The following is a 26,570-nucleotide window of genomic DNA, read 5'->3' as shown; positions in this document are numbered from 1 at the left end:
GAAATTCTCAAGTGTTAGTAACAAAGAGCAGTCCTTCCATAGAAAAGGCCCTGTTTGTGGGGAAAGGAACATTCTGATTTTTTTTTCTGGAGGATCCATTATTTCCCATCAAGCCACCACATTTCTGCTGCAGTTTTTAAAAGCTACTGACCAGGGTTAAAGGGTGGAACTCCAACTTCCTAGAGAGTTCATCAGTAAAGTTTTCCCATCATGTATCATTGGAATAATGGTAGCAGCAGCTAGTAAATGCCCTAAGAGATTACTTAGTGGCAGCTATAATTGGAATCACTCCACAAAAACAGGCCTCGGGGGGCGGAAAATGTGTTTGATCATCGAGTTCTTTTGCCCATTCTGGGTTTAAAAGAGTGCTGCAGATAATATGCCAAACATCAGCCGTGGTATGGATGAGGGGCTATGGGTGGATTGGCCTAGCCAGGATCCGTTGATGATATGGGTGGGTGAGGTCTTTAATTCCTTCCCTTAATTGAGAAGCAGCTTGGCCTAATGGGTAGAGTGTGGGCCTGAGAGTGACAAGGACCTGGATTCTAATCCTGGCTCCATGAGTGTCTGCTGTGCGACCTTGGACAAGTCACTTAACTTCTTTGGCCTCAGTTACCTCATCTGAAAAATGGAGATTAAAATTGTCCCATGTGGGATCGGGACCATGTCCAACCTGATTAGTATGTATCTACCCCAGCACTTAGCAAGGTGCCTGACACATAGTAAGTGCCTAACAAATACCATAAAAAAAATCCAATCCATTTCAATTTTCCTTTGTATGTCTTCAGGCCCTTGGTTGGGTGATACTCATTCTCTATATCCTCGATATATCTGATGTGGTTTCTGAAAGGAAAGTTCCCTGAAGCACTAAGTTTTCTACTGTCCCCATCCTTTTCGGGATAGAGCCAGGTTCCCGATGGACAATCAATCAGTCAGTTAATCAATGGGTTAGTTAATCAATGGTATTTACTGAGCCTCTACCATGTGCCTATCACAGATATGTACATAAGTGCTGCGGGGCTGAGGGTGAGGTGAATAAAGTGTAAAAATCCAAATGCAAAGGAGACACAGGAAGGAGAGGGAGTAGGGGAAATGAGCATAGTTGGGGAAGACTGCTGGGTTGAGATGTGATTTTAATGAGGTATTGACAGTGGGCAGAGTGATAGTTTTTCAAATATGAAGTAGGAGGGAGTTGCAGGCCAGAGGAAGGATGTGGGTGAGTATTTGGCAGAAAGATAGATGAGATCAAGGTACATTAAGGAAGCTGGTGTTAGAGGAGCATGCTGAATTGTGGTAGGAAATCAGCAAGGTAAAATAGGAAAAAGCAAGGTGACTGAATGCTCTAAAGCTAATGGGGAGGAGTTTTTGTTTGATGCTGAGGTGGTTGGGCAACCACCCAAATTGAATTGAATATGTGGGTATGTATATGCAGGAATTGCGGGAATATGCGGGAATTGAATATTCATATTCAATATGAATTGAATGTCCCACCTGACAACATTGTATTTACCTCAGTGCTTAGTGTAGTGCCTGGCACATAGTGCTTAACAAATGCCATTAAAAAAAAACAGGAGGAAAAAGAGAATGGAGAGGTGAATAAATAGGTGCTTCCTAAGTAGAAGACATCAATTGAAGTGGGCAGAGAACATGTCTGCTAATTCTGTTGTACTCTCCCAAGCACTTAGAACAGTGCTCTGCAGATAGTAAGTGATCAATAAATACCATTGATTAAATGATCAGTTGAAATGTTCAGATGGGCTCCAGGTGGTTAGTTGAGAGTTAAGAGGAGCAGTGTGGCCTAGTGGACAGAGCACAGCCCTGGGAATCAGAAGGACATGGGTTCTAATCCCTGCTCCACCACTTGTTTGTTCTGTGACCTTGGGCAAGTCACAACTTCTCTGTGCCTCAGTTCCCTCATCTGTAAAATGGGGATTAAGACTGCAAGCCCTATAATAATAATAATGGTATTTGTTAAGCACTTACTATGTGCAAAGCACTTTTCTAAGCGCTGGGGGGGATACAAGGTGATCAGGTTGTCCCACGTGGGGCTCACAGTCTTAATCTGCATTTTACAGATGAGGGAACTGAGGCACAGAGAAGTTAAGTGAGTTGCCCAAAGTCACACAGCTGACAATCGGTGGAGCAGGGATTTGAACCCATGACCTCTGACTCCAAAGCCCGTGCTCTTTCCACTGAGCCATGCTGCTTCTATCTGGGACAGAGACTGTGTCCAACCCTATTATATCGTATCTACCCCAGTGCTTAGAGCAGTGCCTGGCACATGGTAAGTTCTTAACAAATACCAAAATTCCTCTAGACTGTAAGCTCATTGTGGGCAGGGAATGTCACTGTTTAATGCTGTATCGTCCTGTCCCAAAGGCTTATTACAGTGTCCTGCACACAGTAAGCTCTCAATAAATACAGTTGAATGAATGATTGCATGAATGCATTGGTTTCTCTGTGGTAGTTCAGGGGATAAGACCTAAGAAGAAGAAAAGCGCAATCTGGATTTCAGGAAGATGGGGACATCCGGGGTCTGGTGGTTTCGACAGGGGAAGTTCCACTGAACACAGTCACCGATCTTTCACCAATTCCCTTTGCAGGACTGAAGCCAAGAACTGGGCCCCTACTGCTCCAGAGGATGGCAAAGCCCAGGCTTACCGAATCAACATTGACTCAGATTTGCAGGTACTAGGGTGGGAGAGCACGTGGGTGACGGGGTAGGCAGCAAATGAAACTTTGATTTGTTCCCGCTGTTGCTTAGAGCCCATTGTGTCAACCGATCATGATCAAACTTATTGTAGTCACGCAATCCGGGCCTCTTGACCGCAGACTGGACTCTGGCATGACCACCATTCATTTAGCCATTCCCTGCCAAGCCAGAGAGGAAAGGAATAGTAGTCCATATGTGAGTATATATGTGTATATATATATATATATATATAATCTGGATTCCCTTATAAACCCCGAGTTGTGGAGAGGGAAATGCGTCTGTTATATTGTATTGTACACTCCCAAGCATTTAGTACAGTGCCCTGTACACAGTAAGTACTCAATAAATATGATGAACTGACTGACTAGCACGGCCTGGCCATCTGGCATACCTGCCGTCGCCATTTCTGGTGGTATTTTAATAGCTACCTGGCCTCAGCACTGCCAGAGGAATTGAATGTGAGCTTGTTGTGGGCAGGAATGTGTCTGTTTCTTGTTATACTGTTTCTCCAAGTGCTTACTACAGTGCTTTGCATACAGTAAGGGCTTAACAAATACAACTGAATGAATGAATTAAATGTTTACCCAAAATCTGTGCCTTATCTAAAAATCAGTGGAGACCTTCATCCCTACATGGTTTTCATTCCTGTATCCTATCTTGTGGGTGAGCCTGCTTATAATAATAATGTTGGTATTTGTTAAGTGCTTACTATGTGCCAAGCACTGTTCTAAGCACTGGGGTAGATACAAGATAATCAGGTTGTCCCGTGTGGGGCTTACAGTCTTCATCCCCATTTTACAGATGAGGGAACTGAGGCCCAGAGAAGTAAAGTGACTTGCCCAAGGTCACACAGCTGACAAGTGGCAGAGCCAGGATTAGAACCCATGACCTCTGACTTCCAAGCCAGGGCTCTTTCCTCTGAGCCATGCTACTCACCCACGCAGCCCTTAGTCTACATCCTTATTCTCTCCCATTTCCCCAATCTATAATTTAGTTTATTGTCTGTCTACCCATCTAGTCTGTAAGCTCCTTGTAGGCCGGGAGCGTGTCTACCTACTTAGTATAGTGTTCTGCATACAGTAAGCGCTCAATAAATACTATTGATTAATTTATTGATTGCACTTGGATTTTTCACCCCTTAACCACCCCTCTCTCAGCCCCACAGCACTAATGTACCTATCCATAATTTATTTATATGTGTATATTAGTGTCTGTCTCTCTTATCTGTAATTTGCTTTCTTGTTTATCTTACCCATCTGTCTTGCCCTCTAGATAGTAAGCTTATTATGAGCAGGGATTGTGTCTGCTAATTCCGTTCTATTGTACTCTCCCAAATACTTTGTACAGTGCTCTGCACGTAGTAAGTGCTTAATAAATGCTATTGATTAATTAACTGATCTTATCTGTAAGCTCCTGGGTGGGATAGGCATCATGTCTGATTGGATTATCTTTATTTCTAACCCAGTGCTGAACATGATAAGGAGGAAGCACTTGGAACCATAATAAATAATAATAATAATAATGATCTGGTCTCCTGAAGTCCTGCTAGTTTCCTCCTCACTAATCTTTGCTGTGTTTAAACTCTGCCTGGCTCAGCTAGCAATGCAGGAATTCCTATCTAGCTGGCTCTCCAGGGCCAGCTTTCCTTCTGCATTCCCTTCCCTCCCTTCCTCCGTTCTTCTGTGTCTGCCTTCCTGTCTCCTTCCATCCTTCCCTCTTTCTCTTTCTTCCCAAACCGCACCTTGAAGAACCCCATAAACCATCCATGCCTGCAGTCTGTGTAGTGCTCCCTCCCTCTCTCCTTGTTTCCTCCCCTTGATCAGTGGTATTTATTGAGCTCCTATAAGGCACTGTACTAAACACTTTCAAGAGTACAATCAATGGTAATTATTGAGCACTTTACTGCACCCAGAGCTCTGTAATAAGAGCTTGAAAAAGTACAACACAACACAGTTGATAGGTGTGTTCCCTATCCACAAGTAGCTTACAATCTGCAGTACAATAGATGATAAAATGCATTTGTACTGAGTCTGTTCCTTGGGCTGGTTCTAGAAGGAAACAGAATTAGGAAAGTACAAGGGTAAGTGCCATGGCTAATGGAAAGAGAATGAGCCTGGGAGTCAGAGTATCTGAGTTCTTATCTCAGCTCTGCCATTTAGCTGTAGTGTGACCTTGGACAATTCACTTCTCTGTGCCTGTCCTCCCTCATCTGTAAAATGGGGAATCAAATCTGTTCCCTCTCTTACTTAGAATATGAGCCCCATGTGGGACCTGATTATTTTGCATCTACCCCAGCACTTAGAACAGTATTTGGTACATAACAAATACCGCAATTATAACAAGCCTGAAGGAAGATAGATTCATCAGAAGCTTCCGTTACCCTCTGCTTCAGTAAAGAATCTTGGAGTAAATAAGAGAGAAAACCTGTGCTTTCCTACTGGGGAATTGTTCCTTTCACCTCCTCTCAGGTCCTTACGTTGACTCAATCTCTCTGATGAGCAGACAGAATGACATAAACTTGGACTGGGGACATTTGTTTAATCAAAATAGAATCCTGCACATTCTACAGAACCCATCCATCACTGAACCTTACAGAAACTCCGGATTAACAATAAATGCTGGGGAATTTTAAGGGCAAGACTTTAGTACAGTCAGATCCTAATATCCATGATATGTGTTGAGCCAGTGTTCCAGGACATCAGTGGGGAGGAAATCCAAGCCTATGGAAGCCCCTTTAACTCTTTTAGGCAGCTGTGCCTCTGCTATAAATATTTCCATTTTATTTCCACTGCAATCAGTGGTATTTATTGCACACTTACTGTGCAGAGAGCACTGTACTAAGCGCATGGGAAAGCTCAGGTGAGTACAACAGAGTTAATAGATGTTCCTCTGCCCACAAGGGCTTTCAGTCTATGGGGAGACAGACTTTAAAATAGATTAGGGATAAGGGAAATAGCAGAGTCCAAGAACATCTACACAAGTATTTTGGGGCTGTGAGTACCAATGTGCTTAACAAATACTATTAAAAAAAAAAGAGGAAGAGGCCATACTGGAGCAGGGGGGTGAGGGTTAGGGTTACCTTTGGATTCTGGAGAGGGAGACCTTCAAAACCAAATAATTACCATTCTGGATTTCACTCCCTATAGCTCAGCAGTTGTTGGCTGGGAGGAAAGGGGTGTGATTTGTTTGTATACTGAGCTGATTGTTTTAAAACCCCAAATTCCACTTGTAGCCTTGTGGTAGCTACTTCTCACTCCAATGTAAGGATTGTGTATTTCCCTTATCCAAAGGTGAAACACCTCAGAGGATGAGGACTGCCTTTCAGAGCAGCTGGCAGGGGGGTGCAGAAGGGGTTGGGGAGGAAAGTTGTTGTGATGTGAGCCCCTCCTCCCCCGGTGTGGACTGGCCCAGTCACCGTAATTATGGCCCCTGTTTCCTTGCCCATTAATGCCATTTTGCAACCGGCCATTCCTTGCGTACAGATTTTTCTATTTTCAAGCCCATACTGCTTCAGACTAAGGAGCAGGAATTAAGGACAAGGCCTTAAAAAATGTCAGGGTTCAGGATTCAATTTGACAGCCTTGGTGCAAATTCCCCTGTTATTACCCTGCTCACCCAAGCTCTCCCAGGTGTGGAACAGAAAAGGATGATTGTCAGAGAAGAATTTGGCCCAGAGCTTCTAACTGCTGCTGTGCTGCTGTTCACCATCTGGGGACAGGAGGACATAGGGGCTTTTAAAAAGAAAAGCAGAAAAGAATGCGCTGGTCATTTTGTCCCCCGAACATTTTTTACTAGATGATATGTGGGAAGTGAGTTTGAGAGAGAGAGACAGAAAGAGAGAGAGAGAGAGAGAGAGAGTGTGTGTGTGTGTGTGTGTGTGTGTGTGTGTGTGTGTGTGTGTGTGTGTGTGTGTGTGTGTGTGTGTGTAACACAATTCCCAGAATCAGTGGGCTTTCAGGGATTCCTGGGTTCCCCAAAGAACTGTGGCAGGCTAAGTGAAATCGGGCACTTTTGAAAGACTCGAATGAGATTGCTGAATGCAAAAGTACCTTGGGGACCCCACTGCCACATCCGTCGAGGCCCCCTCAAAACTTTTGTCTCTGGCTGCTGTACATTCTGCACCCTGGAGAAGCTCACACTGGCAGAAGTGGAGGGTTCATCTGCAATCCAGTTTTATATTCTCCCCACTTCTCTCTTGGCCTGTCTTTAATTCCGCAGCAGGATGATTGTGCTGACACGAGGTTAGTTCCATTTCCCCTCTGTTTCCTGTGGTTGATAATGAACAACACGGAGCATCTGGGCAGAGAGCGAGGTGGGCCTGGAACTCTGGCCAACCCGTCTGCTAGCCCCTGTCTCCTTCTGCAGCTTCAGCTGCCCCAAGTGGTATTCAATAGGCCCGGCACAGAGGTGGGTGAGGAGCTTTGGCCCTTTTCACAGAGCCCCTTTGCTGACACTATGGTGGTAGGGGATGAACATTTCAACTGTGAAGACAGAGCCTGGGCTTGTTATTGACCATCAGCAATTTTGAGGACCTTAAAAAGCCATTCTGCAGCAGGAACATAGTGTTCCTCCACCCCCAGAGCATTCTGGAACTTTTCCCCAAATCCAGTCTTGTGAGGAAGGATGGGGTTCACCAGCTGCTACTTAATGATGATTGTTTAATGTTAATCAATTAATGGCATTTATTGAGTGCTTACTGCACAGAGCACTGTACTAAGTGCTTGGATGAGTACAACATAGAGTTGTAAGACATGTTCCCTGCCTTCAATGGGCTTATAGTCTAGAGGGGGAGACAGATTTAATATAAATAAATACACTATGGATCTGTACATAAATGCTGTGGGGCTGAGGGAGGGCTGAATAAGGGTGCAAATCCAAGTGCACAGCAGCCAAAAAAAGGTAGTGAAAATAGAGGAAAAGAGGGTTTATTCAGGGAAGGCCTCATGTTTTTAATAAGACTTTGATTAATAATGATAATAAAGTATGTCCTAATTAGGTGTCTAAATCCTATGGAAAAGAGCCACTTGCTGTGAAGAGGCCTAGGTACAATGGCCTGGAGGAAGGAGCACAGGACTGGTAGCCAGGAGAGCTGGGTTCTAATCCCAGCTCTGCCACCGGCCTGCATATGTGACCTTGAGCAAGTCACTCACCCTCTCTGGGCCTCAGCTGTCTCACCTCTAAAGTGGCAATAAAATAGCTCCTGTTCATTACACCTTTTAGATCAGAATCCCTAAATGGAACCGGAACTGTGTTGATCTTGAATCAACCCTGGTGTGAGGCCCATAGTAAATGCATAATAAATACCATTATACTTAATTTATAAAAGTGAATGAAAAGGAGCCCAAATCTGATACAAAGAGGCAGCATGGCTTTGTGGAAAAAGCACAGGCCTGGAAGTCAGAGGGCCTGGGTTCTAATCCTGCTTTATCACTTGCTTGCTCTGTAGCCTTGAGGAAGTTATTTATTTCCCTGTGTCTCAGTTTTTTCATCTATTAAATGAGGATTGAACACCTGTTCTTTTTACTTGGATTTTGAGCCCTGAGCAGAACAGGGACTGTGACCCACCTAATTGACTTTGTGTCTACCCCAGCACTTAGAACAGTGCTTGACACATAGTAAGTAACAAATATAACAATAGCAATAAACAGTGTTGCCTAATGGATAGAGCATAGGCCTGGGAGTCAGAAGGACCTAGGTTCTAATCTTGGCTCGACTACTTGTCTGCTGTGTGATGTGGGATAAGTCACTTCGTTTCTCTGTACCTCAGTTACCTTATGTGTAAAATGGGAATGAAGGCTGTGAGCCCCATGTGAGACAAGTGATTAGCTTTGTACCCAGCCTGGCCCTTAGTACAGTGCCTGGCACATAGTAAGTGCTTAACAAACACCATAAAAGATATAATAATAATAATAATAATAATAATAATAATAATAATATCTCATGTTTGCCACACAGAATGATCCTCGAAATGGACACTGAATTAAGTTTTCATTTTGCGTCAGGCCTGGGTTGAGTTGGTTTCAGGAGCATGCCAGCCTACTGGAATGGGGAAGTCTGGGATGGGAAACAGCATGGCCTGGTGGATAGAACATGGGCCTGGGAATCAGAAGGACCTGAGTTCTAATTCTGGCTCTGCCACCTGTCTGCTGCGTAACCTTGGGCAAGTCACTTCACTTCTGTGTGTCTCAGTTACCTCATTTGTAAAATGGGGATTAAGACTGTGAGCCCCTGGTGGGACAGCGACTGTGTCCAACCTGATTAGCTTGTATCTATCTATACCCTAGGGCTTAGAAGAGTGCCTGGAACATAGTAAGCAGGTAATAAATACCATTATTATAATTAATAAGTCTTACGGAGGTGCATGGCAGTGATGCTGGCGATGGAGCAACCCCCTTGAAAATGGAAAGCTTTTGGTCACTTTTTATTATTTGTATCCCACCCTAACCAAACACTGGTTTACAACCTGCCTCTCCCTCCAGTTGCCCCAGCCAGATCTGATGGGGGGGACACATCCACTGGTTGAGTGCCAGTGCCCGCCTTGCCCTTCCCTGTTCTCTCTGAGGCCTGGAATCAATCCAAAGGGGATCAGAAAAAGGGACTAATGACTCTGTAAAGCTGCCTATTAATCAGTCAGATGTCAGTCGATCAGTCCGTCTTGACAATCACGTTCGAGAGAGTCGATCCACCTGTCACAGTGACCGATTGTGCAGGTCTTCAGGCCTCGGCTCTCCCTCCCACATTCAAATTCCCACTGCACCGGAAATCTCTCAAGGTGCCGTGCCCCTGCAGGGAGTGATTTGTGAGTTCTTTGTTTCCCTGTTGACCCTGACCATGGTACACCAGGAGGCTAAATCCACTGTGTGGAAGCTGGGTCCCCCAAACATTTTTTCGATATCATTGTTTTGGTGCTAATGGAGTCAAGGAGAGAAGCTGAGCTGAGAAAAGATTCAGAGAAAACACCCAAAACTTAGCAGTCCCCCCTCCCCTTCCAAGACCCACAAGTGAAGTCCTGGAAGGAGAAGCTGCCCTTTGAATCACCTAAATATTTCCTGACGTTCCTTCTGGGTGGAAGGCAAGATTTTGGAAACCGGACTGTATTTACATCTATGTACTGCCTAAACTTTCTTTTCAAAGTTCCACAAAGTTCTTTTGTCTTGACCAGAGAGGAATTTATTGATCTTCTGGGCAAAAGAGACACTTTGTTTCACCCTTTCAGGAAAACACAGGATGAGCTAACGTTTTGGCACCAGTGAGCTTGCACATTGCGGGGGAAAGACAGGCTTTTTGTCAAAGTCCTGATTTAATGATAAAAACACGCAGAAGCCTTGCAGCTACTGAAATTCAAGTCAACCATGAATCCATGGGGTGTTTTTCCAGCATTTCACATTTAGATGTCCTTCTCTTGGACAGTGTGACATTTATGGGTCAAATTACTAGGCAAAAGGGCCAATCCAACTTGGGTATAATAGCTTCAGTTTTCTTTATTGTTGAGTGTGTGATGCAGTTTGTTCACCACACAGGGTGGTTCTGGGCAGGGCTGTGTTCAGACATTCGACTGCCTTGAAGCAAGGAAAATTTTTCTTTGCTTTCCTGTTCTGTACAGTGTCATTCAGGAGTCTGTCCAAACCCCCAAACCTAGAGTGTTTCTCTGAGGGATCCCTCCCAGCCATGCCACCAATGTTCCTCTCCCAAGTGCCCAAACTGGTCTGCCATTTGACTTTGGGCAAGTAATTTGACTTCTCTGGGCCTCAGTTTCCCCATCTGTAAAATGGGGATTGAATCCCACTTCTCCCTCCCTCTTAGACTATGAGCCTCAGGTGGCACAGGGGCACTGCATGTTCTAATTATCCTGTACCTATCCTAGGGCTTAGCACAAGGCTCAACACATTGTAAACGCTTAACAAGTACCACTCATTATTATCATTATCCAGCAGGCTGAAAGCTTTCCAAATTTTAATTGCTGCCAACTTGTGGCCACCTCTCATGTCTCCCTGACCCCCGCTCCCACCCCCCCAAAAACAATCGCCTCATTTGCTTCCCCCAAAAGCCACTCCTGATTCTGCAGCAGAGAAGAGAACCAGTGTGGTCTAGTGGGAAAGAGTACGGGCCTGGAAGTCAGAAGGATCTGGGTTCTAATTCTGGCTCCTCCACTTGTCTGCTGGGTGACCTTGGGCAAGTCAGTTAATGTCTCTGTTCCTGTTACCTCATCTGTAAAATGGGGATTAAGACTTTGAGCCTCATGTGGGACATGGTCTATGACCAACCTGATTAGCTTGTATGTACCCCAGCACTTAGTACAGTGCCTGTCACATAGAGCTTAACAAATACCTTAAATAATAATAAATAATAGGTAACAAGGGTTTAAATGTTTGTCAAATCATGTTGACTGAGTGAGTCTTTTTTTGTACAACCTTACGGAGTCAGGTTCTGGTACATAGACCTCCTTATCTGGTCAGCAGAGTGACTGAATGGCTGGCCTCTACTCGGGACCCCAGTGATCTCAACGTTTGACTCTCCTGTGCCCAGATGCTGGAACTTGTCTCTCTGGGGAGAGTGTGCAGTGGAGACACTGAGCAGTTTAAAGACTTTCCACACAGCATCCCATCTACGGGATTCCCCCTTGGACTTTTTTTCATTTTATTCATTAAAATAATTATAGTATTTGCTAAGTGCTTGCTATGTGCCAGGCACTGTTCTAAACTCAGTGGTAGTCACAAGTTAATCAGTTTGGACACAATCCCTGTCCTATATGAGGCTCACAGTCTTAATTTCCATTTTACAGTTGAGGTAACTGAGGTACAGAGAAGTGAAGTGACTTGTCCAAGGTTCCACAGCAGACAAGTGGCGGAGCCAGGATTAGAACCCAGGTCCTTCTGACTCCCAGGCCTGTACTCTGTCAATTAGGCAACACTGCTTCCCTTCCAACAGGGATCACTAAAGAAACTAACCGTTTCCCAGAAAGAATGTGGGTGGACTCAAAAAGGACACAGTGCTACAGGACTGAGGAAACCAAGGCCAGAGGCAGCCCCTTGAAGTCTGTCAGGAGAGCGAGAGGAAGCTTAATGACTGTTGTAAAATGCTCAGGGTACTGTTTTGTTCTGGGGCCAGCCAAGTCCTCCTCGGTTACATGGGGTGCCCTCCAGGTGGTATCAACCAGATCTCGGGCAGCTGGAACGAGGCCATGGGGTGCGGCGAGGTCTGGGCCTCAGACCTCACTGTCCCTGCCTCCTGAAATGAGGTGGTTCTCTGTTCAAAGCAAAAGGAGTGTGGAGTGTGGTTCTCTGTTCAAAGCAAAAGGAGTGTGGAGACCTTTTAGTTTGTTTTCTTTCAGTCCTGCTATTGTTGCTTTATGAAAAACTCTGAACAGCTGAAGAGTTTGGAAAAAAACAATTATGGTATTCAACACTTTCTCTGGGCTAAGCACTGAGGTAGAAACAGAAGAACCAGACAGGATGCAGTACTTAATAATATTAATAATTACTATGGTACTTAAGTGCTTACTATGTGCCAAGCACTGTTCTAAGCCCTGGGGTAGATACAAGTTAATCAGATTGGACAGAGTCCCTGTCCCATGTGGGTCTCCCACTCTTATCCCCATTTTACAGATGAGGTAAGCCCTGTCCCCAAGTGGACTTACAATCTAAGGGACTAGGAATGGCGGTATTTTACCCCAATTTTTTTATGGTATTTAAGTGCTTATTATGTGCCAGGCACTGTACTAAACACTAGGATAGATACAAGCGAATCAGATTGGACACAGTCCCTATCCCACATGGGGCTCACAGTCTTAATCCCCATTTTACAGATGAGGTAACTGAGGCACGGAGAAGTTAAGTAACTTGCCCAAAGTCACACAGCCAACAAGTAATGTAGCTGGGATTAGAATCCAGGTCCTTCTGGCTCCCAGGCAAGTGCTGTATCCACTAGGCATGCTGCTTTTCAACATTCTTAAGATAAGGCAACTGAAGCCCAAAAAAGTAAAGTGACATGATCAAGGTCACATAACAGATGAATAGAAGAGCTGTGTCTAGAACCCAAACCTGGGTTATTTCCTCTAGGCCGACCTCCCTCTGCTTCAGTTCCTGCCGCTGAGCCCTGTGTCCTGGAAGTAACTTGGAAGTGGCCCGAACTCCACACTCCTTTTTCTCAGGCAACTCCCATTCCATGCTTCTTTCCTCAAGGCACTCTCTCCCACTTTCTCTCCTCCAAGATGGATCTTGGTTCTTTCTGCCCTCAAGGCACTATCCTGGCTCATGTGGTCCTACTACCTCAGGGGAACTCTTACACAGCCACCAGGTATTTTTTTTGGTGGGGGGTTCTTTCTTTTCATGTTTATTAAGTGCTTACTATGATCTAGGCACTGTATTAAGTGCTGGGGTAGATACAAGATAAACAGGTTGGACACAGTCCATGTCCCACTTGGGTCACAGTCTTAATCTCCGTTTTACAGATGAGGTCAGTCAGTCAGTCATATATATTGAGCACTTAGTGTGTGCAGAGCACTGTACTAATCGGTTGGGAGAGTACAATATAACACATTCCCTGCCCACAATGAGCTGACAGTCTAGAGGGGGAGACAGACATTAATGTAAATAAATTACAGATATGTACGTAAGTGTTGAGGGGCTGGGATGGGGAATGAATAAAGGACACAAATCAGGGTGACACAGAAGGGAGTGGGAGAAGAGGAAAGGAGGGTTTAGTAAGGGAAGACCTCTTGTAGGAGGTGAGCCTTCGATAAGGCTTTGAAGGAGGGGGGAGAGTTATTGTCTGCCGGATATAAGGAGGGAGGGCTTTCCGGGCCAGAGGCAGGACATGGGCGAGAGGTCGGTGGTGAGATAGATGAGATGGAGTTATAGTGATTAGGTTGGCATTAGAGGAGCAAAGTGTTTGGGCTGGGTTTTAGAAGGAGAGTAGTGAAATGAGATAGGAGGAGACAAGGTGATTGAGTGCTTTAAAGCTGATGATGAGGAGGTAACTGAGGTACATAGAAGTGAAGTGACTTGCTGTGGTTGACCCAAAATAGGGACTGACCCTGGACCAGACCCATAAGAGACCATTTAGTGGGAGGGAGGGACAGATGGTAGACCCAGAATGGAAAACTGAAACAATACTTAAAAGGCCATAGCCATCTGTAACTGGACTCAGCACTTCTGTACTAGGGAGACAAATTGCTCGCCTCCTCCTTCGATAAAGCATGCCCTCTCTAGCAATCAATCTATTAATCAATGGCATTCATTGAGTGCTTACTCTGTGCAGAGCACTTTATTAAGCGCTTGGGGTGGCACAGTACAATAGAGTTGGTAGACATGTCCCCTGCTCACAATGAGCTCATAGTCTAGAAGTGGAGACAGATATTAAAAACAATAAATAATGGATATGTACTTAAGCACTGTAGAGGCTGGGGGTGGTGTGAATATCAAGTGTTTACAGGATACAGATCCAAGTGCAAGGGTGATGCAGAAGGGAGAGGGTGTAAAGGAAAAAATGGCTTTATCAGGGAAGGCCTCTTGAAGGAAATGGCATTTAAATAAGACTTTGAAGGAGGGGAGAGTGGTGGTTTGTAGTATATGAAGGGGGTTGCATTCCAGGCTAGAGAAAGGACTTGGGTAAGGGGTTGGTGATGAAACGAGAATAGTGTGGCCTAGTGACTACAGCATGGGCCTGGGGGTCAGAATGACCAGGGTCCTAATCCTGGCTCTGCCACTTGTCTGCTGTGTGACCCAGGGCAAGTCACTTCACTTCTCTGGGCCTCAGTTACCTCATCTGCAAAATGAGGATTAAGACTGTGAGCCCCATGTGGAAAAGGGACTGTATCCAATGTGATTAGCTTGTATCTATTCCAGTGTTATGTACAGGGTCTAGGACATAGTAAGCACTTAACAAATACCATTTTAAAAAAGAAATAGACAAGAGTGACATACAGTGAGTAAATTGACATTAGAGGAGAGAAGGGTGTGGGCTGGATTTTAGTAGGAAATCAGCAAAGTAAGTAGGAGGGGCAGGCTAATTGCTTTAAAGTTAATGGTAAGGAGGTTCCGTTTGCAGAAAAGGACAGGCAAACACTGAAGGTTGTTGAGTGGGGAAACTGGTTGACCCTAGTCCCTTGATCTAATTCATTCAAGTCAATCAGATTTTTTGAACACTTACTGTGTGCAGAGCATTGTACTAAGCTTTTGGGAGAGTACAATAAAATAATAAGCAGACACATTCCCTGCCCACAACAAGCTTACAATCTAGAGGCTGTGAAGCAGTACTGCTGATTAGCATTCACCTCACCAGTTGGAACCCTTCTCTGACTGGTACTGTGAGTGGTAAAGTGGCACCAGTTTTCTGGACACTAGGAGGGGGCAGGGAATGCCCTGAGAGAAGGGGCAAACAAAAGATTGGTGAGATGCCCAGCATTTAAAACACAATAATAATAACAATAATAATGATGGCATTTATTAAGTGCTTACTATGTGCAAAGCACAAGAAACTAGGCAGCCCCTCCAGATGATCCTCGGGACTCTGACCTCTGACTTCGACCAAGGACCAAATGGGAAACCGCCAAGGAGAGGGGAAGGGCAATAATCCTCCTGCGATGGTCAGTGAGTGGGAGGTAAGCATCAGAACTGAGTGCTGATGTGGGGAGGTAGAGAAGGCCTTATTTTACTTTTGGACACATTTTCTCTTGTGGAATTGGGTACGATCCAAAGACATTGCCAAGACGTGTCTTTGGAATGAAGGCTTGAGCCACTTAATGTGCCTTGAAAAATCTTTGCCCCCAGTCATTACCTAATAAAACCCTGATGGTGAGCTTTTTCAACAGAGAACTCTCCCTTCTCTTCCTCTGCCTCCCCTTCCATCCCCACAAAGTAAACCCTATAACTTCCATGGAACTCTCACTTCTTGAACAGCAGTTTTATGAAGAGTGAGAATGTCTAGTTAGCTGGGTCTCTCTGAGCAAATATCTTTAGTTTTCCAGTAGCTGGGGACAGCAGATGAAGCAGAATGCAGTCATATTCATGGAGATTCCTGGGATCATTGAACTTCTTTCCCCTCTGCTGAACAAAAGAAATTTTTTGGGGGTAGAACCTTTATTTTTTAATACTGGTTAACCCTCTGTAATCACACATCATCCATCCTCTGTCAGAAAAGATGTGCTCCCATCAGAGAGGGAGTATGGGGGCTGGGTGAGTCATGAATTTGGCCAGGAAGTGGTGTGGCTACTCTACTATTTCTCCCATTTCTAAATCTGCTTGAATGGCCCTCTTCCCCTGTAGACAATAAGCTCCCTTGTGGGCAGGGATTGCATCTAACTCTGTGATATCATACCTTCCCAAGTGCATAGTACAGCACTCTGCACACAGTAAGCACTCAAAAAATCCCACTGATTGGTAAATTGGTTGAGACGGCCCTCGGGGATACCAGCTTTCCAGGAGCACATGATGTCACATTCAAGCAGCCAGCATAGCGGGATGACATCATGAGCACTGTTTTGTGAAAGTCCATCCAAGTCCATCCAAAGCTGTATCCATACCGAACAGGGGGCTGATCAACTTAGCATCAGATTGTCCAGTCTAGAACTGGACAAATGGCCCCCCTGCATGGAGTGCTTGCTGTGGTCATTCTTGGAGAAATGTCACAGCAGCAGCAGAAGCAGCATGGCCTAGTGAATAGAGCAAGGGCCTGGGAGTCAGAAGGACCTGGATTCTAATCCTGGCTCCGCCACATCTCTGCTGTCTGACCTTGAGCAAATCATTTCACTTCTCTGTGCTTCTGTTCCCTTATCTGTAAAATGGGGATAAAGACCGAGTCCCACATGGGACAGGGACTGTGTCCGAATGTGGGACAGGGACTGTGTCTGACCTGATTTGCTTATATTCACCTCTGTGCTTATTCGTGCCTGACATATAATAAGCGCTTAACAAATATCACAATTATTATTATTATTAGATAACCCACATAAATAATTGAATAACTAAATAAATCACAAATAAACAGATCTGCAAATGACTGCTCCAATTCTAAGTAGGGAATCTCTCAATTTTATTTTTGTCTTGGTTTCTCAACTTCCAGAGTCAGCTGAAAAGGGAGAATGTCAATTATGGCAGTTCATCCAGGGAGCGCTAGAGAAGAGAGGAAAAGGAAATGGAAGCTATTTAGGAATTGAATCTTGGTAACTTTGGACAAAATCTATGTGTCTCAAAGGGAAAAAGACCCAAAAAGGGTATATTTAAATAGATGTCAGTCAGTCTGCCGGATATAAGGAGGGAGGGCTTTCCGGGCCAGAGGCAGGACATGGGCGAGAGGTCGGTGGTGAGATAGATGAGATGGAGTTATAGTGATTAGGTTGGCATTAGAGGAGCAAAGTGTTTGGGCTGGGTTTTAGAAGGAGAGTAGTGAAATGAGATAGGAGGAGACAAGGTGATTGAGTGCTTTAAAGCTGATGATGAGGAGGTAACTGAGGTACATAGAAGTGAAGTGACTTGCTGTGGTTGGTATATTTAAATAGATGTCAGTCAGTGAATTGAATTTATTGAGAGCTTGCTGTATATAGAGTACTGTACTTGGGAAAGTACAATACAACAATACACAAGCACATTCCCTGCCCACAACAAGCATCCAGTCTAGAGGGGGAGGCAGACATTAATATATATAAACTACAGATATGTACATAAGTGCTGTGGGGCTGGGAGCTGAGGGATGGAGTAAGTCAGGGTGACGCAGAAGCGGGTGGAAAAATAGCAAAGGAAGGCTTAGAGAAGGTGTCTTGGGGGAGATTTGCCTACAGTAAGACTTTGAAGCTGGGGAAAGTCATTGTCGGGTATGAAGAGGGCAGACTGGTCTATCCTCAGACAATTGTGTCTTTCCACTCACCTGAACCAGAAGAGAGTAGAACAAGGAAAACAATAGAGACAGCAGACTCCAGAGAGGAATGGGCTGGTCCAACAGTTGGATGTAATTTTCCCTTTTACGTGAATATAAATAAGATAGCCTAGGGAATGCATGACAATATGAAGCAAGCTTACAGAAAGGGTTATTTTCAGAAAATTGAAATTACAAAGCATTGTCATATTATCAAATAAAGCACCCCAAAGAAAGATGATTCCTTTTTGCCATTTTTGCATCAAAATTAGTGGGTGGTCTTATTGCCATTTAAAGTGGTCAAGAATCTGGTATTACATGGCAAGCCCAAATAAGAATATGGTTCTTCGGACCAATTAAAAGTTTTATACAGATATAGTATTATAGTTAACTTTAACATGAAAGACTTGTGATAGAAAGGAAATGGTTTGCAGAAAGTTACTAGCAGAAAAGTTAAACTATTTAGCTATGGGGATGAGTGCTTGGACACAACATCTGACTCTCAGCATTTCCCAGGTGGCAGCCGGGGAACACTCAGTATATTTCTCAGAGGTTTTTTGAAGATGAATGAGGTCGCCCTTTCAGAAAACATGGTGATTCAAGTTGCTTCGGGACCTGCCCAAGGTCACCCTTCAACCTAGAGGTGAAGATGGATTAGTCAGACTTTTTTTATTATAATGGTATTTGTTAAGTGCTTATATGTGCCAGGCACTGTACTAAGTCCCCGGGTAGGTATAAGCTAATCAGGCTGAACACAGTCCCTGCCCCAAAGGGGAATCAGAGTCTTGATCTCCATTTTACAAAAGAGATAACTGAGGCATAGAGAAGTTAAATGTCTTGCCCAAGGTCACACAGCAGACTCTGACTCTGAGACCTCTGCTTTATATGGCAGTCCACATCTCTAAGGACCTAATCATTATGCCCACGATTTCAAGTTCTTCAAGACCAACCTAGTTTATGTTTTCCTGATTGGTATAAGAATCCCCTGACTATTCAGCTATCTTTTAATCCTAGCTAAAGACCTGAAGATTGGCAAGCCCCTCTGGACAGCTGATTCACTATAATAAGCACTTACAATATGCAAAGCTCTGTACTAAATGCTAGGTTAGATACAGGATAGTCAAGTCATATACAATCTCTATCCTCATATGGGGTTCGCGGAGAAGCAGAGAGACTTGCCTAAAATAACAGAGCAGGCAAGGGGTGGAGCCGAGATTAAAACCCAGGTCTCCTGACTCCGAGACCTGTGCTCTTTCCATTAGGCCATGCTGCTTCTCTTTAGATTTTAAACTCCTTGAGGACTTTTCTTAATATAGCTCTTGGCACATAGTGAGCATTCAATAAATACCATACCAGGATTGGTTGATTGGTTTTTCATCCCCACTGCATGGCATTTAATCACCCAAGAGAGCCTCTTGTCAACTGGAAATCTAGAGATTTCACTGTGCATGCCCTCTTCCTACAACATTTATGAAGATGTCAAAATTGACCCTGCCCCTGATCCTTGGGAGATGCACTTCTCCAACCTGAAAAATGGCCATGTTGGTATTTATTAAGGGCCTACTCTTTACCACACACTGGGCTAAGCATGGGTATAGTTACAGGATTAGATGCAGTCCCTGTCCCACATAAGACTCTCATTTCAAACCAGCTGTGCAGATGAGGAAACTGAGTCACAGAGAAGTTGTGCCAGCACTCCTCCCACCCAGAATCCCTGCTGTCTCCGGTAAGCAGCTTGGCCTACTTGGAAGAGCACAGGCCTGGGAGTCAGAAGGACCTGGGTTCTAATCCTGGCTCTGCCACTTGTCTGCTGTGTGACCTTGAGCAAGTCATTTAACTTCTCTGGGTCTAAGTTACCAGATCTGTAAAATGGGGATTAAGGGTATCAGCCCCATGTGGGACAGGGACTGTGTCCAACTCGATTAATTTGTATCTACCCCAGATCTTAGAACAGTGCTTGGCTCATAGTAAGTGCTTAACAAGTACCATAATTATCATTATTATTTGGCTGTACCTGCCCCTTTTTTTTTTTTAGCAATCTCTATCCACAACAGAAGAACACTCCCTCCAATTCTATGTTTACTCAGCCTTTGTAAAGCTTTTGGTATTGGAATTTTGTCAAAGATTTTTTTTAGAAAATTGAATCATATCTCCCTGGTTCCAGTCTCTCCTCATGTTTGTCAATCCCTTCATAGAATTCCAGCAGATTAGTCACAGTGGATTTTCCCCTGCAGAATCTGTGATGTCTTTCTCCCAGGTTCTGGTTTTCTGTTTGCCAATTCCAAATTTCATCAGAAAAGCAGAGCAGTCTAGAGGAAAGAGTGCAGGCCTGGGAGTCAGAGGACCAGCATTCTAATCCCCTCCCTGCCACTTGACTTCTGTGTGACCTTGGACAAGTCTTTGTATGCCTCAATTTCCTCATCTTCTACACTGTGAGCTCACTGTTGGGTAGGGACTGTCTCTATATGTTGCCAGCTTGTACTTCCCAAGCACTTAGTACAGTGCTCTGCACACAGTAAGCACTCAATAAATACGATTGATTGATTGATCTGTGAAGTGGGAATCAAATACTTGTTATCCCTTCCCCTTAGACTGTAAGCTCTATATGGGACAGGAACTGTGTCTGACCTGATTGCCTTGTCTATGTTTATATTTCAAACATAAACATATTTATAAGTAATCAGAATGAATATTTTTATGGTATTTGTTAAGCTCTTATTATGTGCCCCGCACTGTACTGAGCGCTGTAGTACAAGTTAATCAGGTTGGATACAATCCCTGTCCTACATGGAGCTCACAGTCTTAATCCCCATTTTCGGATGAGGCAACTGAGGTCCAGACAAGTGAAGTGATTTTCCTGAGGTCACATAGCAGACAAATGGTGGAGCTGGGATTAGAACCCGGGTCCTCTGACACTCAGGCCTGTGCTCTATCCACTAGACCATGCTGTTAATTGAACGCACAAGTGAGTATTCGCATAGACACAAATACAGAGATTGAGTGTAAATAAATAAGAACTAGAAGTGGGCCAGCCCCACTGAACTTGATCCTCAGAGTGCAATTAACTAAAAATGTAAACTAATGGGGAATGCCTGGACTCTAATCTTCTTAGAGCCTAGGCTTGTTTAAAATCCAGTGGAAAGTGTGGTGTTCCTTTCTTATTCAGTTGGGTTCCATCTCAGCTAAGGTTACCTTAAACACATCTTTCCTCGGTATATGATCTCCTGGTGGGCTCTGCCCCTTTTTGGGTTGGGCTGGTGAAATGGTTCATTGGGCTACAAGTTTCTCATTTTGCTTTGCCTAACAGCCTGCTGGGAAGAACATTGTGAGCTGATGAAACTGTTTAACTGGGTACTTCAACTGGCTAAGGTGTCCTAAACACCTTGAAGACTAAAATAGAGTTAGAAGACCTAGCACTAGACTAAGACCTGTAAAAACTACACTGGTAAGGGATTCCTGCCTTCAAGAAGGGTACAATCTACGGGGAAGTTGAAGCAGAGCTGAGGCTGGACTTCGGGAAGCTTTGGGGTCTGAGGCAATCCCAGAGGCAGGAGACATTAAGATCCTGGAAGTAGATTTAGACCTGGATTTACTTGTACTTCCCAAGCGCTTAGTACAGTGCTCTGCACACAGTAAGTGCTCAATAAATACGATTGAATGAATGAATGAATGAATTGAGCACCCACTAGGTGCAATGCACTGCACTAACTATTTGGGAAAGTACTCAGGAGCATGAGACACGTTCTCTGCCCACGAAGAGCTTACATTCTGAAAGGGTGATGATTTTGGTATTTTTAAAGCATTTTCTAGGGCTGGGGTAGATTCAGGATTGCCCAAGTGGCACAGTCTGCCTCACTCAGAGCTCAGTGTTTAAGATGAAGGGGTTACTAACGAGGGAATGGAAGTCCAAGAGAGGTTAAGCGATTTGTTCCAGGTCACATAGCAGGCCAGTGGCTGAGCTGGGATGAAAACCCAGGTCTCCTAAATTCCTGTCTGATGTTCTTTGCACTGGGCCATGCTGCTTCCTGGCTGATAGATCTACTGACTGATAGTCTGATTGCTTGTCTGGTTGATAGATTGTGTTTAATTAGAGGGTGTTCCTGAACTTGTAATATTCACTGCCTAGCCCTTAGATGTTTATTCTTAAACCAGTAAGCATTGAACCTCCATTGTTTCGTAGGACAACTGTTTAATTAAAAAGTTTGACACAGGGAAGAAGGGGTGTTTGATGAAAATGTAGCAGTTCTCCTTGGACCTCCTGACTGAAATGAGGGAGGAGAGGGAGAGAGAGAGGAGGAGGGATAGAGGGAAGGAGGGAGGGAAAAGAGGTGGCTTTGTGGGATGCGTTGCGGTTGGTGTCAGGGTGTGTCATGACTCAGAAAGGTCTCTTGAGTGGAATAAAGGTAGGAGGCTGTGGATGGCATAAGAGGTGAGAAGTGCCAGACAAAAGGGAAGACTGGTGCCTTACCATGTGCCAGCTGCAGATGGAGCTGTCTCCAGAGGGAAGCAAGTAAGGGAGCCGCCTCAGGGGACACCACTGTACAGGGGGTGGTGGTAAGTGGCAGGCAACGGGCAGTCTGCAACGATTTTCCATCCAGAACTTTTGCAGCAGGGAAATTTTGAGAACCAAAATTGTAAATTTAAAATTCTTAATAGATATTTCACCAATCAACTGTTTTCACTCTCCATCTATTCTTGACCTAGTTTTGGTCCAACTTAGGCCAAAGTTTCCGGACGATGTCATTATATCGTGGTACATACCCGTCATGATATGTGCAAATTCCTATATGTTGGGGAGGCCCCCCAAGGGAAGGGAGGGAAATTTTTTCACAACTCAGTTTGGCTAAGTGTCTGAAGTCAATATCAGAAGCCAGGCCCTGACCACAGTGAGGTTAGACCAGATGGGGTCAGTGAACAGGTCTTGGATTGGTGCCCCTGTGGATGCTTCCCCACAGCCTGGCAGGACACATTTCTTAGAAGGGTAGAAGCTTCATCAGCCACATCAAGACCTTCAGTAGTTACTCTCATTTAGAAACCAACTTTCTAATTTGAATTTGGGGATGACTGGAGATCATGACCAGGGGTAATGAACCAAAACAATCATGATAAAAATTCCGCATATCTTAAAAGCTCTTGTGCCCCAAAATAGCATGGACCAGTGAGACCCTGAAGTTGTTTACAACCAAGACCAATATAGTAGCAGTGTTTTATAGGGAAAACAGGGCATTTCTTCCCTCTAGTGCAGTGGCTGAGTTCAATTCTGGGTGGTTGCCTACAACAGGGTAACGTAAACACACTCACCATACCAGTTGACAACAACCTATCTCAAACTGCCCCAGGCATTTTATCTTGGCAATGCTCCAATGCCATGGCTACATGTAGATCTTAAGCTTCTTGAGGGCAGGGTGTGTGCTTACTATTTATCATGTGTCCCAGGCCCTCTGGAGACTCCTCCACAGAAGCTTTTCCATTTGGAAGTTCAGAGATAGTGGCTGACTGGGATTTTCCAGGACTACCAAGGAACCAGTCCAGTCCTGGGAAAGTCGCCAGAGTTTCAAGCTGCAAGAACGACATAGGCCTGCAAATGCCTGTCTTGTACTTGGCGCCCAAATGTTTCTTTTGTTTCATTTTCGCCGTTAAAGAACAAAAGCACCCTTTCTTGGGTGTCCCAAGGAGCCTTCGAGAACACACTCTGCCTTCTCTCTCTCCTACAATCTCATCTGTTCCATATTAACTGGAGAGCTGTTTCAGGATAAATTCCACCTTATTAGGAGCGGATGCAAACCTATTACTTATGACAGGCTCCAGTGGAGTCATGTTACACACGAACATTTTGCACTCCTTTGTTAAGCCCTGAAAGACATTTTTTTTTTCAAAGGGAATACAAAGTCTTTCTAACATAAACGAAGACATGGATATCATACAAAACTCAGCAATTTAACTCTCAAGTGTGAAGAAAAACACACAGCACTCGGAAGATTGCTTATTCAAGTTCCATCTCCCTTTCTTTCATTTTAGAGGTTAAATTCTTTATTTGACAAGGCCGGATAGCTTTTTAATTGTATTAAGGAAAAGTAATCAGCGATGGGCTTTTGTCATAATGGTTGTTTATGGAAATTGGGGAGCATTTTATTATCTCTGCAGTTCCTGACCCAAAGCCAGGATCCCTTTCTCCACCAAAGATTGTTGGAATTACAGCATGTCTCCCTGGGTGGGATCCCATACTTAGGCCAGCTGCATATGCAGTCTACAGGCTAGGGTCCTGAGCTACTCCGAGGTCCAGGAAATGTCCTTCTGCCAGGTTCGCAAACTTCTTGCCCGCCTGTCACTTGCTGGTATCAGTCAATCAATAGTATTTACAGAGCACTTACTCTGTGCAGAGCACTGTACAAAGCACACTGGGACATGAAGTATTTCTACTTAGGGACATCTGCTGAACAATCCACTGAACAAGAAACAGCATGGCCTATTGGATAGAGCATGGGCCTGGCATTAAGAAGGATATGGGTTCTAATTCCAGCTCTGCCACTTCTCTGCTGGGTGACCATGAGCAAGTCACTTCCCTTCTTCTGCCTCATTTACCTCATCAGTAAAATGGGGATTAAGACTGTGAGCCCAATCTGTTATTTATTTATTTTTATAGATGTTTATCTCCCCCCCCTTTTAGACTATAAGCTTGCTGTGGGCAGGAAACATGTCTACCATCTCTGTTATATAATAATATAACAAGAATAATAATAATAATAATGGTATTTGTTGAGCACTTACTATGTGCCAGGTCCTGTACTAAGCGCTAGGGTAGATGCAAGCAAATCAGCATGGAAACAGTCCCTGTCTTACTTGGGGCTCACAGTCTCAATCCCCATTTTCCAGATTAGGGAAATGAGTCCCAGAGAAGTAAAGTGACTTGCTCAAGGTCATACAGCAGACAAATGGTGGAGGTGGGATAGTCTTCCACATGCTTAGAACATTGCTATTGTTGCTTGTACTCTCCCAAGGGCTTAGTACAGTACTCTGCATCCAGTAAGCACTCAATAAGTAGTACTGACTGACTGACTAGTGGAGAGGGCCTAGGCCTGGGAATCAGAAGACCTGAGTTCTAATCCCTGCTCCGCCTTACCTGCTGTAGCCCTTGAGAAGTCACTTAACTTTTCTGTGCCTCAGTTCCCTCATCCTGAAAATGGGCATTCAATATCTGTTTTCTGTGGGCTCCGTGTGGGACCTGATCATCCTGTTTCTACCACAGTGCATGGCATATAGTAAGCAGTTCATAAATACCACAATTATTATTATTATTATTATGTGGAAGAACAAAAGTGGATTTGAAAGGAAGAAATGAAGAAAGTGAGGAGGGAGGAGGGAGCTAAAGGGCAGAAGAGAGTGGGTAGGCCCCGGGCCAGGTGCTCACTAGCAGGCGCCAGCCCACCGCAGGATGCCTCAAATGGGACTACCAATCCCAGTCAATCATATTTATTGAGCACTTACTGTGTGCGGAGCACTGTACTAAATACTTGGGAGGGGAAAAATAACCATACAATGGACACATTTCCTGCCCCCAGTGAGCTTACAGTTTAGAGGGGGAGACAGACATTAATATAAATAAAGAAAATACAGATAGGCACGTAAGTGCTGTGGGGCTGCAAGGCAAGATGAATTAAAGAAGCAAGTCAGGGCAATGCAGAAGGGAATAGGAGATGAGGAAAGGTGGGCTTAGTCAGGAAAGGCCTCTTGGAGAAGTTGTGCCTACAGTAAGGCTTTGAAGGTGGGGGAGAATCTGTTGGATATGAAGAGTGAGGGCATTCCAGGCCAGAGGAAGGACATAGGTGAGAGGTTCTCAGTGAGATAGATGAGATCAAGATCAAGCAAGAAGGTTAGCATTAGAGGAGTGAAATGGTGAAGTGTGCAGGCTGGATGGCTGTCTCAGTAGGGAAAGGTCAGCTTGCCGCCCCACCCCCACCCCAACCCACTACCCACCAGCTGCTTTGATGGCAGCTGCAGCGCAGTCCTTCCAGGGATCAAGGGCTGAGGGATCAAAGGCCAATGCATGACAATAAGGAAGGAAACCTTTAGGTGGCAAAACTTTAAAATGAGTGGCAATACTGGGCCTGGTGGCAATAATTCACAGAAGAGGAGATGAAAGAAATCTTCCATGGTCTGAATAAGAGGAATGGGAACAGGAGGCAGGAAGACTCGATATAGCTGGGGAGGTCAGGTAAACTAAGGGTTAAAGTCACCATGGGGGAAAAAAATGATGGTATTTGTTAAGTGCTTGCTATGTGTCAAGCACTGTTCTATGTGCTGGGTTAGATACAAGGTTATCAGGTTGTCCCACGTGGGGCTCACAAACTTAATCTCCATTTTACAGATGAGGTAACTGAGGCAAAGAGAAGTTAAGTGACTTGCCCAAAGTCACATACTTGACAAAAGGGAGGATCCAGAATCAGAATCCATGACCTCTGACTGCCAGTCCTGTGCCCTTTGCACTAACCCACACTGCTTCTCTACATGAAGGCCGGAGGACAAACGGTATGGACCAAGGGGAGATTGCAAAGTGATAGCCAGGCACAAACAGCCTGGGCAGATGAAAGAGCACGGGCCTGGGAGTCAGAGGCCATGGGTTCTAATTCTGACTCTACTAGTTGCCTGCTGTGTAACCTTGGGCAAAACACTTAAATTCTCTGTGCCTCAGTCTCCTCATCTATAAAATGATGATTCAAAGCCTGTTCTCCCTCCTACTTACAGTGTGAGCACCATATGGGACAGGGACCGTGTCCAACCCAATTATCTTGTACCTGCCCCAGCACTTAGAACAGTGCTTGACCCATAATAAACATTTAACAAATACCATAATAATAATAATGGTAATAAGGAGCATCTTTCCCCAGAGGGAGAGGTGGCCAAAGATTTTGAGGGCTTGGGTCAAGGAACTGGTGGGTTTGAATATGTAAGGAAAGAGTGTATGATGCTTTGAAAATGAGAAATTGTACTTTAAACTCACTCTAGGGTG

The 26,570-nt window shown here is 44.6% G+C and overlaps 1 protein-coding gene across 1 annotated transcript in view; it reads left to right on the top strand.

Moving 5' to 3' along the window:
• The window catches only part of PDLIM4 (PDZ and LIM domain 4), a 146,149-nt gene that overhangs the window by 85,831 nt on the left and 33,748 nt on the right, over positions 1-26,570 (top strand). The window contains exon 3 of the mRNA XM_038772833.1: positions 2,604-2,688. Coding sequence (XP_038628761.1) covers positions 2,604-2,688 — 85 coding nt within the window. The remainder of the gene's footprint in view (positions 1-2,603; positions 2,689-26,570) is intronic.

Source organism: Tachyglossus aculeatus, chromosome X1 (assembly GCF_015852505.1).
Source record: "Tachyglossus aculeatus isolate mTacAcu1 chromosome X1, mTacAcu1.pri, whole genome shotgun sequence".
NCBI classification, from domain to species: domain Eukaryota; kingdom Metazoa; phylum Chordata; class Mammalia; order Monotremata; family Tachyglossidae; genus Tachyglossus; species Tachyglossus aculeatus.
This window is presented reverse-complemented; position numbering and strand designations above follow the sequence as displayed.